This window comes from Syngnathoides biaculeatus, chromosome 2 (genome assembly GCF_019802595.1).
Source record: "Syngnathoides biaculeatus isolate LvHL_M chromosome 2, ASM1980259v1, whole genome shotgun sequence".
In the NCBI taxonomy this organism is placed as follows: Eukaryota; Metazoa; Chordata; class Actinopteri; order Syngnathiformes; family Syngnathidae; genus Syngnathoides; species Syngnathoides biaculeatus.
The window spans coordinates 22,285,635-22,301,495 of NC_084641.1; the positions used below are offsets into that span (position 1 = coordinate 22,285,635).

At 39.1% G+C, this 15,861-nt stretch overlaps 1 protein-coding gene across 1 annotated transcript; it reads right to left on the reverse strand.

Annotated features, from left to right (window-relative positions):
* Positions 1–1,024: 1,024 nt before the first annotated feature.
* tpx2 (TPX2 microtubule nucleation factor) lies at positions 1,025–15,596 on the reverse strand. The gene is made up of 15 exons (XM_061841097.1): positions 15,442–15,596; positions 15,058–15,193; positions 10,694–10,774; positions 10,490–10,568; positions 10,307–10,366; positions 8,019–8,151; positions 6,744–6,912; positions 6,528–6,669; positions 4,968–5,181; positions 4,807–4,902; positions 4,556–4,729; positions 4,311–4,457; positions 2,807–2,918; positions 2,514–2,680; positions 1,025–1,491 (listed from the first exon to the last, which is right to left on the reverse strand). The coding sequence occupies exons 2-15, from the start codon at positions 15,167–15,169 to the stop codon at positions 1,381–1,383; spliced, it is 1,797 nt and encodes a 598-aa protein (XP_061697081.1). The 5' UTR covers positions 15,170–15,193; positions 15,442–15,596; the 3' UTR covers positions 1,025–1,380.
* Between the last annotated feature and the right edge of the window lie 265 nt (positions 15,597–15,861).

Here is a 15,861-nt window from a genome sequence, read left to right on the forward strand (position 1 = left end):
GCATGAATTTTTTTTTTTTTTTTTTTACAAGACACTTAAATGGTGACCTCTGGTTACTTCTAACAGTGTAATTACAGGGCAATCAAAACATTTTGCAAACATAAAATATGGGTACAGACAACCAAAGTAATTTTGACAAACTTCAGACATAAAAATGTAGACAGTGAAATTTATATTAAATAGGATACTGCACTTACAAGTTATACTTCAGAAATAATTGCACAATATATGAGAGAGCATTAAATATAAACATGAGCGATAAAATACATGATCTCCAGGGCCAGTGCTACAGATAGGCCTAATCGTATTAACAGTTGTCAATTATATAATATTTGAGAAATTTACATCCAACTTACCTTTGTGTTTCCTGGTTTGGACATGCTCTTGGATAAGTGCAGAGCTCTTTGCTGGGAATGTCCACTTTTTGTATGTGTTCAGTTAGACGTTGATAACATTTTTTGTTCCTATCTGCACAGTTACACTTTTTTTTTTTCCAAACCATGCCCATCTGGAAGTTTTTTTTTTTTTTTAACCTTGTGGTTTTTAAATCAATTTCCCTGGCACGATCTTCATCTTTTCGCACCAAGATTTTTGCTGTACTGGCAAACTGCTCGATAACACACGCGAACGTTTGTCTATAAGTTATAACTATGCCATAGTAAACAGAATGCTTCTCTATGATGTTAACAGTGAAAATACCACCAAAACGCTGCCGGAAATTGGAATATTGTCGTTATTATAAACACCTAATTTAATGCCGTAAACAGATAGCAATGCCGTTTCCCGCTATCACAGATGATTTCACGACGAGCGTTGCCAATAGATGCTGGCGGCCGGTCTTGATCACAGCCTCGCCCCGCGTCAAGCTGTAAAATTTTCTCTACGGATTTTCACATTTCACAAAAATGACATGTACTGGTGAAAAAAAAATAAACAAAAAAAAAAAAAAATTGCACGAATCCGTTGAAAATTCTCATCCCTGAAACATATGTACTGTATAACAAAAATATGCACCCTGCAGGCCGTACTTTCAAAGACCTTTATATAACAACAGGACAGATGAGCTGTTCAACTTTAAAAAAGGTAAGACAGAATGAAATTCAGAGTGAAACGGGACTTAAAACAAGCATTTGCCAAGTGAGGCGACATAAAACAATGCAAATCCAGTACATTGACCTCAGTTCACATTTACATGAGCTAACATGTGAGTGCCGTGTCATTTGCGGGACAAATGACATTTTAAACACCAGGAAATGTTTGCAGTAAATATTTAAAGATGTTAATTTAACTTGAAAGGAGAAATTATCTCGTCGATAGGAAAACGAACTTTATCGCATCAAGAATGAACAATATATAAGGGGGGGGGGGCTATGCACATGATTAAAGACGGAACCGGTCAGAAAGATTTGGAGACTTTGGGATGGTGAGTGGAACTTCGCTCTTCTTCACCTCCACAGTTTTGTAGTGCCGAATGGGTTGTGCCTTGTGGACCTGCAAGAGCAAAGAACAGGACAGCGCTTTCATGGCACCAGCAGTCTAATTTTAGTTATACAATCGTAAAGTTAAACAAGGTCTCCAAAACTAATAAAATAGCTCTATTCTGAATGTAAATATTCAATTAGAACAGTTGACGAAATTGATTCACATTCATACATTTGACAAAGCTTTTCTGTTGGTCCAAAACAGTTGAAGTTAGACATTTGAACACCAAAAGGGTGACAAAAAAAAAAAAAAAAAAAAAATTGTAGGAGAACCATGGGTCTACTTTTTTTTGGTTTTAATATTTAGAATACATACATTTCTTCAAGGGGGAGAAAGAAAGATAATTTACACCACCCAAAAATGATTTACAAACACTATTTTGGCCTCCAACTTGAGTCAGGTCCATTTCCACCTGGCACCTGCTGCCTGATTCAAGATGTGCCACATGAATAACATCCATCCATTTTCTTTGCCGCTTATCCTCACGAGGGTCGCAGAGAGTGCTGGAGCCTACCCAGCTGTCAATGGGCAGGAGGCGGGGTACACCCTGAACTGGTTGCCAGCCAATTGCAGGGCAAATAGAGGTAAACAGCCGCACTCACAATCACACAATTTAGTGTCCAATTAATGTTGCATAATTTTAGGATGTGGGAGGAAACTGGAGTGCCTGGAGGAAACTCACACAGGCATTATAAATTTGACTTTGTATGCAGAGTTACATTAATTTTAATGCATTTATTTAGGAAAAATATATCCCGTATTTAAAAAAAACAAAAAGGGGTTCAGTTTTAGTGTTCAAAATTGTATATCGTGTTCAGGCGGTGACAAATTGTGCCTTGAGTCCGGTGCGATTGACTGACAGCCCTGATTTACCCCCGATTCTGAGGGAGCTGGAAAAATTAGTCTGCCCCATGACCCACCCCACCCCACCAAAAAAAAATAAATAAAATAAAATTAAAAAAAAAAAAAATAAAAAAAAAAAAAAGGAAAAGTGGTTGGAAAAATGACAGCTAAGTTGAATCCGCACGCACTTGTTGCTGCCGAAGTTCGGCGATGTCCATTTTCTCCTTCTCCTCCTGCTCCCGCCGGTATTGCTCCTCCATGAGTGCTGAGGCGGCCTCCTTCTCGCAAAGTTGCTGCTGAAACACATCACGAATCCTGGCACGTCGCTCAGTCGCCAGCTCAAAAGACTCCACAACTGGAACAAAGTCATCAAAACGTGTGCTGTTAAAGGATTTAATCTTCGGCCCCATCACTCACTTCAACTACATCCAAGGACGTGCAACTGTAGATTCACGAATTCTAAACTCGCACAGCGTCTTACCCACTGCAGCCCTCTCTTCTTTTTTCGGCTGAAAAGGTTCTTTTTGGGTGACTTTGTTGGGCCTGGCTTTGAATGTTGCCACCTCCTTCATTTTTTTGTGCTCCTCTTTCATCTATCCCCAAAGTGTGTGGTTGTGGCGGCGAGAGAGGAAAAAAAAAAAAAAAAAAAAAAAAATTAGTATTCAAATGTTCACATGACGTGGGAATGCATTCACGCAAGTTTGGTGGAAACTACAAACTGGGCTAAAATCTGCTAATTTGTTGTTTGTGGGAGGAAGCAATCGAAGCCAACCACTGCTGACTCACTTTTGGACAGTTAAAAGAGACAATTCCCATCCCCAGAGCTGCCAGCCTTTAAAAATTCATCCCCCCTGTACTGCATTTCCACACTCTCGTCACGGGCGTGCTGGAGTACTAAAAGCATGCAGAGCAAAATCCGCAAATATGCGGGACCGCTAACATTGAACTGCGAATGGTCAAGGGCATATTGTATTTAATCTTTTAACTTCCCCACGTTGTGAAGCGACATACTAATTAATTTCCAGTTCTCGTGTAGAGTCCTGTGTTGACGTGCATGATTTTATAATTATAATTTCCAAACATGTATCAATTGGGCTGTTATTTTGCGGTTCAAAGTTTGCGCCATGCTGCAAAAACTCGTCCCCAGCCAGATCGGTCTGACAAGGTACTGTAACCCGAAAATCTGTTATTTTGATTTTTTGGAGAGAGCATGTAACAGTTTAGCACAGCTATGACATGTTTGCCTTTCCACTCCTGGTTTTCTCCATGACACTTGTAAGCAGCACATCTTCTTTGCTACTGTGGTGATGATCAGTGACTTACAATGCATTGATACATGACTCAGAGAAACATTTTTTTTCTTCCAATATATGGAACAACCTGTGGGTGGCTGTAGCTAGTCGACATACAGCAATTTCCATAACAAATGTGGACGTTCCCTAACATTTGACAGCTCTGGTTTAATTTACCTCTGCCTTCCACATAGTTTTAAAGTTGTCAAATCCACACTATTTATCCAGTTACAGATTAAAAAAACCAAAACATGGGGCCTTCCAAAGGCGAGAAACCGTATGTGGTTTTAAATGTGTATTACCATAATTTCCAGCCTTGACCTGCAAACTTTTTTCACACGCTTTCAACCCTATGGTTTATGTGGCAATGTGGCTAATTTGCACTGGAGCGGAAAAAGGTAAGAGTGAGACCGGTGGAATATATGTGCCGAGGAAGTGCCTTTTACGAGTCTGACCCTGTTAGCGCTGCGCTAGCGTGTTACTCGTGTCTTAGTGATTTTAACCGGTATGTTTTTTTATTTATTTATATATATATATATATATATATATATATATATATATATATTATATATATATATAATATATATATATATATATATATATATATATATATATATATATTAGAAAATAAACTGGTTGAGGCTTATAACCAGGTGTGCTCTTTAGGCCGGGAATTACGGTACGTGTGTGTACCAATTGCTCCAGGCGGTCACTCTTGGCTGTGCCGCGTTCATCAACCAGAAGTCTGAAGGGCTCAGGTTTCGTGGGCTCAACTTTCTTCTTTTCAGGGAGATTGACCCTGTCAAAGTGTGGCAGCAGCTGAGCTTTGAATGCTGGAACCTGGGGGGGGAGAGAGAGAGATTGCAATTATTCTTTCAGTTAATTCATTAGAATAAGTGTGTTCAATTGAAGGCCTAAATGCCAATGCATCCCCCAACCTCATCCTCCTTTTCCTTTCGTTCCTGGATTTCCTTAAGTTTCCTCTTCTCTTGTTCCCTCTGCTCGAATGAGAAAGGACACACCTCCGTGCGTCGCTTTTCTTGAAGCATGGGCTGAAAGGGGATGCCAAATTGAGGAACTGGAGTATGCTTGATCAAGGAGGGAGGTTTCACCTGAAATGAGGGTTCAACGTTATTCCATCCACGGTGGGAAAGGCATCCCACTCAACTACTGTACAAATGGTCCTTACTTCTTCAGTGGTTACATCAATACGAACTTTCTTGGGGAGGGTGAAGGCTGGCGAATGTGCTACAGTTGGCTGCTTCACTCTCTTTCCTGGCACTCCCTGTTGACAAGGAAGTTCAGTTAATCCCACACGAAACATTGCTTTTCTGACAAATGTGAACTCACCACAACTCCATCCAGGATCTTCTTGGGCAGTTCTTGCGCTTTGAAAGTGGGACGTGCTTCATCTTGAGGTTTAGTTGCCTCCCTCTCCTGTAGTCTCTTTTCAATGTGCATTGTGAAAGCTTCTTGTGCAGTGGACTCCTTCACCACTGGCTTCTTCAGAGTCTCTCCTCTCTCGAGAATTTTTTTGTTCAGCTCTTGGGCCTTGAAATTTGACCTGTTTCAAAGCAGCAAATTGACATTACAGCAAAGCCCCTATAAATCATGGGGAATACAGTATATACAGAGGTACCTCTACTTACAAAAATCTCTACTAAAAAAAAAAAGTATCAGGTTACACACCTTGTTTCCAAACAATGAGTAACGTGGCTGAGACATTGAACAAAATCAATTTTCTTTCTCCTCCTGTTAACTGAAACCACTAAAAATTGTCATCTTCAGTATCAAGAGCTGAAAGTCTTCAACACACACTATTTCCCTTTATCTTTCACTCAAGGTCATTTTCATCTTGATTTACCACTGAAGGTGTGCTTTTCTCACATAGCAGTCCAGCCTTTTTAAATCATTTGTTGAATGTAGATTCTTTCACACTCTTCCACTTGTTTAAGATCCAGTGGCAGACTTTAAAAAAAGGATGATCTTCACATGTGACCAGTTTTTGAGAAAGATGTGTCGCCCCTTCTGATCCAACCCTCTCATTCACCTCTGAGTGCTGCTTGAAAAGCATGAGTTTGATATCTTGATTGCAGTTTTTACAGAGTGATATGTTATATGGGCCCTCATACTGTCCAAAACAACCAAGTCTCATACCCCTGGTGGTGGGGGGGGAAAAAAAAAAAAAAAAAAAAAAAAAAAAAAAAATCCTACGGACGCCTATTCTAACAAGTGCCGCCTTCTTTGTCTTAGTCATCTTCTAGCTTTCAAGTTAGTCGGTCTCTCCTACTCACCGGAAGGCATCTGCGTATGCCCGAACTCTAGTGCATTATGGGAACGGTCATGTTTAAAACATTATGTTGGAACAAGTTTTTGTTGTATATTTAAAAGGGGAAATCCAAAGGTTTGCACTAATAATGTATTCAATAGGTCATGTAAAATGTACTCTATCTTGACAATGTGATGTTAAATCCTCTCTCATTTTTGAGAAGATCTTTCAATCAACAAATGAGAATTTTCAGGTGCGCTGCCATTTTCGTGAGTCACATGGCTTATGTGGGCGTATGAGACATGTTACGTGCCGTTCCAAACGCTCGATTATATGGGACACCGTTATGCCCAGTGCTGATTCACATACGCCCACGTAGGTCATGTGACTCACGCAAATGTTGATAAAAACCTTCTCAAAACACTACTAAATGAGAGAGGATTTAACATCACATTGTCAAGATAGAGTACATATTACATGACTTATGGGATACATTGTTAATGCAAACCACTGGATTTCCCGTTTAAATTTATAGCTGCTAGTGAATATTATATTATATTCCTACAAACCATGTGTTTCATGGACCCACTGGACGTGAAAGCTCAGATGAGATTGAAGCAAGCAAATAATTTTGATCTTACTTTTTAAGTTCAATTTCCTCTTTTTCAGCCTCCAACTGTGCACTGCTTTTTACTGTGGTGGGTCGGCTCCTCAGTCTTGATGCAAACTTCGGGGATTGAGGACGAGTGAGCCGCAATCGCTGGGCTTTTGCTTTGGGTGGACCTGTTCAAAAGAGTTTCAACTATGAGCTTGTCTCACGTAGCCACAAGAAATACAACAACAATAAACCGCCACACCTTTGGCTCTTTCCTGCAGACTCAACTGATGGAAGCGTTCGGGGGTTCGCTTCTGTAGCTGCATGATATGCTCGGCAACTGGCACATAGGGATCTTTGATCACCTCTTTTTTGTTACTTGCTCGACGCTTCCCAGGTCTGGGCACACTGCAATCAGCTGGCACATTTGTCTAACAAAGCACATACAAGTATAAAAAGATGTGGTGAGGACGTCCCAAGACTTTGACCTTAAACGAATCTGAAGATTGTTCTACTTTTCTCAACAAATCAGTACAGGGGTTTTCAAACGAGGAATTTTTTTTTGTTTTTGAGGGGGCGGGCGGCATGCTATCCAGGAAGAACAATGTCCATTATGAATGAGAATTTGGAAATTCCAACAAATGGCCACTCCATGGCATAAGGGAAAACAAACTTACCGGAAAGTGTTGTATGCCTAAACCTCTTCACAGTAAGTGCAAAAACATTTCAACCACGTCTCGCACGTAATCATTCCACTTACACCTGAGGAAAATTTTGAGTCTTCAATTAACCTTACAATCAATGTTTTGGGGATACCCTGAGAAAACCCACGCAATGCATTTAGAAACAAAACAAGGACTTACATTTGACAACTTTAAATGGGTGGGTGGGGGGATTAATAAACTTTTAGGTACTCAATATTTTGTTTTAGAAAACAGCTGAGGGTTTTGGAATCCCCCTGCATGCAATAGTTTTCATTTTCCATATGTGGTACAATTTTATTAAATCAAATTCCAATTCCAAACTTTTCAATACTTACATTGGAACACAGAAATTCAAACTAGAGTGGTACCTCTACTAATGAAAAATTTGGCTGTGAAATGCATTTCCTCATTCTTTTTAGAGTATTTCCAATTTTAATATTTCTTGCACTCCAAGCTGTTTTTAATTGTACTTTTATTATTTTGACTTTTTTATTGTTTTCCCCCCATTTTAAATGTTTTTTTTTTTCAAATCCTTTTAATCATGTAAAGCACATTGAGTTACCTTGTGTCTGAAACGTGCTACACAAATTTGCTTTACTTTAGTAAACAGCGCTTTTGTAAGTCTTAGAAACATGAATATTGTTTCATACAATAGAAGTCAATCTCCAGACTTGCACATGGTATTCAAGCACTGTTGGCACTGTCCATGCCATGAAATGCTTGAATCCTCAGTGGAACTAAAATGACCTTTGACTTAACCAAATTTTCTAAAAGAATGTCCAGGAAAGGGTTTACAAAAGACAGACGTAATGCTGTTTGCATCAACTGCTTACTGATGTGGAGGGTTCTTCATTGTGAAGACTGTCAGATGAAGGCAATTTGGGTTCTCCAACACAATACTTTTCTTCATTGTTCACATTTCTGCTGGTCTCCTCTTGATCCTCAGCACTTTTAGATTTGAAGGCCCTGTAAATTGAGAATAATAATAATAATTTAAAAAGTCCTATAAATCTGAGACCACACGCAAGACTTAAGCCTACCCTGCAAATTGCTTCAAGTACTCAAGAGGCTCCAAAATCATGAGAAAAAAAAAAAAAAAAAAAAAAAAATAAAAAAAAATAACCCCGACATAGCACAATCCTTCAGCCTAGTTTAAAACAAGATAAACAAACGTTTTGCAACAAACTATAGCCATGTGAAACCAGCACAAATTGCCACTTGCCAAAATAGAAAAGTTAAATGTGCAATTATATTGACAGTCAAATGGTTCCAAATCTAAATGGTCAATGCAAATATCATGATTCTGACACCTACCAAATGCAATGTTTTTTTTTGCCAGCTTCTGTTGTATTGATTTAATGATGTCAGAAGAGTCTCCCAGAGCAGCTGTTTGGATGATGAACACCCTCCAACCCTCAACGATCTTTTGGGTAAAGATGCTTCAAAGGCTCTCGACAGTGTTTAGATCAAAGACGGATGGAGGATGGACTAGTTTCTTTACTTTTATGCAGAGGTATTGCTTGCAATTGACTGATGTCTGGAGTCATGCAACTGAAAGGTTCAGATGGATGGAGGCGTAAGGATTTGGGTTTTGGCCACCACGTGCCAACAAGGCTGCATTCAAGTTTCTGCGGGGAGGGAGCACCCCATGGTCAGACTAACTAGGGCCCCTGAATGTGTCAAAATACTCCCTACAAAGTACAGTATGTTGACTTTCTGACTACGCTTCTATACTGCAGCACGCAAGAACCATGCTTTCCAAAACAAAATCGTCACACATGACAAAACCAGATGATATGACAAAGTGACAGAACATGACCAGCGATTGATTGTGAGCATCAGGAAGTGACTTTTGCCCCACTCTAGTACCTAGCAAATATTTTAATTTTATGTGTTAAGATCTTTGAGCTATTCAATATTGGGCTGAAACTGACTCGGCAACTGGCCACATAGGATGAGGAAATTACTGTACTTTAATTGCAGATTTTTTTGTCTTTAACTTCAAAACCCAACAGCTCAAAACTCAAGGGGAATTTTTCAGTCAAGGAACCACTGTACCACTTATTTCCTCTCCAAAAAGCAGGCATGTGATTTGACTGAATGAAAGAAAGACTGAAAAATATCTGGAGGTCTGGGGGCTGAAAGCGTGATCACCAATTTTAACATGAAAGTTGTATGAATTGTATTATGAATGAAATCAATCTAGTAAATCTATAAATAAATGCTATTTTGTTTTCAAAATGTACACAATATGATGGTTCATTATTTAGGTGCATACCTTTTACCCCCAAAACTGACAATTTTCAACCAAGTAAACTACCAGAAGTGAAACTAAATTGAATTCACATTTTCATCATGACATGCAAGCGTGCTTTCATAGTGTGTATATTGTATCCAGTTAAAAATGTTTTAATTTGTTTTTGCAAATGATTAAAACGCATGAATTTGACAATTATTAAGGTGAAGTAAATAATACAGACATTTTTACAAGTAATTGCTTCTCAACTGTCATCTCGTTATTGACGACCCTGTCTGCAACTCGGGTTGCTTGTTTCGGTGGCTCTTGCCTCTCAATACCGGTAGTAGTGACGTGCGTCCGTAAGGTTTGTTGGCCTTAGGTTGACATCCGAATGTACCAGCTACGGAAAAGTTCATTTTCCTTGCTTCCAGTTGTTTAATGTGTTTTTGTCATTTCATTATTACCGAGCATAAACACAAGCAGCATGTCTAACTCTCTTTGCTCTATGTTGTCCAGACTGTGTTGCTAACTAAAGCACTGGTGGTAGCCGGTGTTTGTAATTATGAGTGTACCTCTTTTCAGGTAAACTAGGAAATGGAAGTAGGCTGAGCAGCAGCTTGTTAAAGACTGTGTCAATGCCACCTTGCTTGCAAAAGTCGCATGGGAAAATGAACAAGTGTGGATTCTGGCATGGGTTATGGTTGGAATATTGCAGGAAACACAGAAAATATCCTTTTTATCTATGCAATTTAAAAAGAGAATTCCACCTATAAAACAGAAAAATCACATTCCTGAAAAAAAATTTTTGTACACATGGTTATTTCAGGTGTCAAACATTGTAGCCTGTTCTACTTTTCAATTACTACCTAATATAGTACTTACATTTTAGCCTTTTTGGATGGATGAGAAGGTAAACCAACTTTCCTCTTGACTGTTGAAACTCTAAAAGAACAAATATGAGTCAGCTGTAATAGTAATATGCACATGCACAAGTCATGATTCCACCTATCAGCTCTCAAGAAGTCTGTAATCGTCAAAATCCGGTCACATGCATTACACAAGCACCTGCGTGGTCGATCACTGTCTTTAATCTTTGGAACAGCACCGCTGTCACAAGACTGCGTGGCACTAGCAACCTTAGACACTGAAAATCACATGAAACATTCATATTAACAGATTGGTATACATCAAATAAAATTAAAATATGACAAGATTTAAAAAAAAAAAAAAGGAATGTGTGCAATACTGTTTAACATTCACACAACCAACCGCCTGTTGCTGCAATTCTCATTGGGCCCTCAGCAGCCATGTGTTTAGGGGTTGCTTGTGTTACATCAATGGCCTTACGATCTAAAAATAAAGAAATCAAAATGTCAATTTATGTGTTAGAAGACTCTCTGCCAGGATGAAGGGCAAAGTTTATAAAACAGTGGAGAGATCGGCCATGGTGTACGATGCAGAGCTAGAGGAAGCAGAAATGAAGATGCTGAGGTTCTCGCTAGGAGTGAACACGTTAGATAGGATTAGAAATGAGCTCATGAGAGGGACAGCCAAAGTTGGATGTTTTGGAGACAAGGTGAGAGAGAGCAGATGGTTTGGACATGTTCAGAGGTGAGAGAGTGAGTATATTGGTTGAAGGGTGCTGAGGATGGAGCTGTTAGGGAAAAGAACGAGAGGAAGACCAAAGAATAGGTTGATGGATAGGCTTAGATGGGAAAAAGATGACACGCTATGGCGACCCCTAAAGGGACAAGCCGAAAGAAAAAGAAAATATAAATTTTAACTTTGAGACAAAGATGAACAACCAGCGGACAAAAATATTACTTTAATACTTATTGTACATAGCCCATTCCAAAATATGACTCAAAATGACTGTGTTAATTAGCATGCACAAGGAGCTATGGCTCCGTGTATCTTTGCTTAGTACAGGGTGTGTAGTATTTAAAATAAGGAAAAACGTGTAAAAAAAAAAATGTATGGATGTTATGTTAAATTAAAACTAAATTGCCAGTAGGCCTGAATTGTTTTGGAAGTGACTCTTTAGGTTGGTAGCTTTGCAGTCGTTGCCAGAAAAGCAGTTATTAGCATAGTTAATAATTGCCCAGTTTGATTTGTTTATATACTTTAATTAGGAGTTGAATAATGCGTTTAGTAATATTATTCACACTTTTGAATCCAGATTAATCTCGATAAATGACACGGGCCAAACATACCACACAAAATCAAATGTTCCCTCTAATTTCTGGTGTCTGAGCAAACACTCTCACCCCCTTGATCATGTATTGGATTTTACCACTGGTAGTAACATCAGACATGTCATCCATTGAAGTTACATGTCTTATTAAGAGAATCAGATTGCAGCATTTACATTCCCATCAGTACAATTTAATTTAGATGTGTTTGAAAATTTAGAATGAAACTGTCATTCATTTTCTTTTAATGACAGGAAAAAAAATAGCCAAGCCAACTATAAACTAAATTTTTAAAGCTGTTTTTATTTTTCTTTGTGTAAAACAATTATTGATTGCACAATATCTTTTGCAGTACATGCCGACATCTGACAGTTTTATTGTGAACATTATTTTGATCCCTGTACTGTATTTAAAATACAAAACTAGCTTTTTGTGTTGTGTATTGTCTGTGCTTTCATCTCTGAAGAAGGTGTGGCAAGGTGGAACTTTAACACTACACACAGTCTCATCCTGCACTGAATTTAAAAAAAAAAAAAAAAAAAAAAAAAAAAAAAAAAAAATCAAAAAGGCATAACTTCAACTACGTCAGCTTTCTAGTTTACTCAGGTACTTTGCCATGTGATTGTGGATTTATTAATCTGACAGCAGAGATGCATTCCTGCTGATAGCTAGCAGAATCAGTGTCTGCATGTTCCTTGACTCTGTCGCTCTCCCAGAGCCAAGTACCGATCCCAATTTCCAACTTACATCTGCGTACAATGGACCTTTCCGACCCGTCAATCACTCGTACAATATAAGCCAATCAGATAGCCAACTTGTCTTAACCCGTGGCTTGACACACCCCTGCCGCCATGTTGTCCAACAAGTGTGCGCTTGGCAAAGTTAATGTCCCTCAGATGCGCTTGGGGAACAAGCAGTTCTGGTGAAAGATATCCTGCTAGGTTACAAGGGGCCCGTTGATTCATTTTACACAACCTAAAATACAGTTGATGAAGTGTCTACGATGGATTAAAGCTCGCGGAAGAGCGCACGTACAACTAAATGTGAACAATAATCAACAAACACAAGGCTGTATGTTCGAAGGTAAGCGAGGGAGAAGTACCTTCTCTCAGTTTGATCGAATTATTATCAGTGCCTTATACATTGCAGGAGTACAACTTTGACTTTGTAAGTGTACCACTGACCTGCTGAATGAAGTGTCATGTCTTATGCCGAAGAGTCGGGGATAGTGATACGAAAATGTGCGATATCATCCAAGAAAAACGTCTATTTGCCCATTTGTATCGCATCGGACTTTTAAGACAGACCACTGGGTTCCATTACGAGCCAAGTCAAATGAATATACCCAGTTATTATTCACTATTGTTGAAATGCCCTTGTAGAAACTCGAACCTAACTCACTTATAAAGACTACAATGATATTACTCATGATCTTAAGTAAAGTACTCTCTGTGCTTTACATGCTCAGTACTATTCCACAATTTTATCCTGTTGGATTTCAATATGAAGTTTGTGAGGTGTCAAACTTTTTTTGCGTCGATCGCCAACATTTCGCTGGAACTTTGACATTGGGTCCTGCTCGGCCCAAAATTTTAATTCCGTGTACATATACTTGGGTGAAATAGTTGATACCTCTCTGTAGAACTCTCTTGGACAAGCGTGACGCATTTGGCAAAAAAAACATACCGCAATATTATCTGGAATACGCGACAGAGACTCGACTTCAAACCCGTTCTTTTCAGTCGCCATTTTCGAAGCTTGTGGGACATGGCAACTGTAGCTAAAGGGTAACACAGGTAATGTTTCAGTATCTAACCATATTAAGTATGAGATTGTGATTTACTTTGACTTGATCTAAGTTCTAATGTGAGACTAGTCTGTCCATATCTAAATCCGAACTGCCATTTTCTCCCGCGGTACTGCGTTATCTTGAAGTTGAAAACTTTTCCCCTCTACATTCTTTCGGAAGATATAGATAATCTACTGCTAGCTTTCATCAATGAATTCACAATAGATAGCGCTGTAAATTACGAGAGATAACAATATTGAAATGTCCATCAAAATTTAATGTCTATTGACCTCTTTAAAAATGTCTGTCTTTGTGATTATGGTATTAGGTAACAACTACATACTCGGGTATAACAACTCAGTAAGTTACTTTAAGGGCTTGAAATTCCATCCCCAATCACACCCATAACTTTATATCTGCGGGCATGACTGACCACACCCGTACATTTTTCAAATGTGAGTGACTGCATACCCCTACAGTCATTGCATCTTAAAACAACAGCATTTTTTTTTTTTTTTGCTTTTGCCATCATCATCAAGCGGAAACAAAAGGAGCATGTCTTGCTTGTCTTTGCTCTACGTTGCCCAGGCCGCTTAGCTAACTAAACATCCGTGTTGGGTGGCGCATAACGACATGGTCATTGTCAACAGATACGCATGTGAATTGTCATATTCCATGTAGAGGCCAGTCACCCCTCACTTATTAAATTATATTACAAAACAGCACAAACTGAGTAACTATGTTATACTGTACTCTCAATTCAGTTTGTATTTATTATTTTTTTGTGTGTGCATGCAACGCAGAGTGTCAGTACGCAGAGACCACGTCAGTTGTGGGGAATTGTGCATGGCACAGCTTGGAGAACATTGCACACAATACCCAAGTTTGCTTTAAGATGGTACTTTAAACTTTCTGTACTTTGAAAAGACGTTTCAACACTGCACTATAAGCAAACAACCATATTATGGTACAATTGGGATAGATTTTTTTTTTTTTTGGGGGGGGGGGGGGGGGGACTTTACTAGAGCACAACAGTTGGAGTCTCCTCATTGACTGTGTATCCTTGCACTTGGCAAACTTACAGCAATCCACACCATATTTCAGATTCATCCACAGTAAAGGGAAAGGAGGGTGTGGCCAATGTTTTTTTTTTTTAAATAAAATCTGAGTTAATGAATAATGCACAAATTTTGTGCTTACCCTAATACCCTAAAATAAAACACTTTATTTGTTGTCATACAAATATGCAACAGACTCCACCCCCCTTCCACCCAGTGTTTCTGCTTTTAACATTGCCATAATTTTGGTAAATGACTCCAAAAACGCTTGAGATATCGCTTTATTTACTGCATGTAGCAATTTCCAATTTTAGCACAAGTTTCAGTAATATGAATATATAAATTGACACATGGGGATACATGAAAATGTTGTGGTCTAGGCTCCCGGGCCTCAACTTTGACCCGGGTGCTTTAATTCGTCAACCATAACTAACACTAACACACACACACACACAAACACACACACAAAAAAGTCCTATTGAAGTGGAAGACACCGAGGAGCACAAAGCGACATACCAAATATAACCAATGGCGTTGTCCACCAATACGCTTTTTTTTTTAAACAATAGTAAGAAGTTCTGGTGCATTACTTACCGAACCACGTATCGTCACACGGTTCATTTGCCAACTGCTTGAAATCAACGACGTGGGATGGCGCGTCGAATTCATATTTGCCCGCAGGGTCGCCGACGTAGCCTTCGGCCATTTCAACACGGTGTGTTTATGCTTCCTGAATAAATTGCCCAAATATCAGTTTATCTCTAACCTGAGCAAAGATTAAGTTTGCCTAATTTTACGTATACGCTTGAGTGTGGCGACCATGTTACGTTTTATTTTGGACAGGACGAGAAGACGCTTCGAAATATTGAAGTACGTGTAAACAAACAGCGTTAACATCGCTTAGCTACTTACAAACTTCTGCCCTTACTGCCGCCACGGAACTAAGAGCTATTAAAGTTTCTCAACATAAGCACCTACCTTGTGGATGCGAGCCCCGAGTACAAGTTACGAGTTGCACTTCGTTGTGCGTTAAAAGTGCAATGGCGGTGCTTTTCAAACTGCCCAATTGCTGACTTCGTGCTCGTGACCTCAACGCTGATTGGCTCACACCAAGCCCTATCAACAGCGCCGCCTTGAGAAACAATCATGATTATTAGAATCCGTGTGCAAAATTCGAGTAAACAAAAAAACGAGGGATGTAACATAGTTATATTATATATACCACAACGGTGTTTTTTTTTTCTTTGTAAAGCGGGTCAAATGGTTTTATGATGTGTTCAAGAAAAACTGGTAATGAACCATCATATAATTCATTCAACGCAACGGAGGTGCACTTTTTAAAGATTTTTTTATGGTGTACATCACAGGTGTCAAACTCAAAATTTTATGTGGCCCACG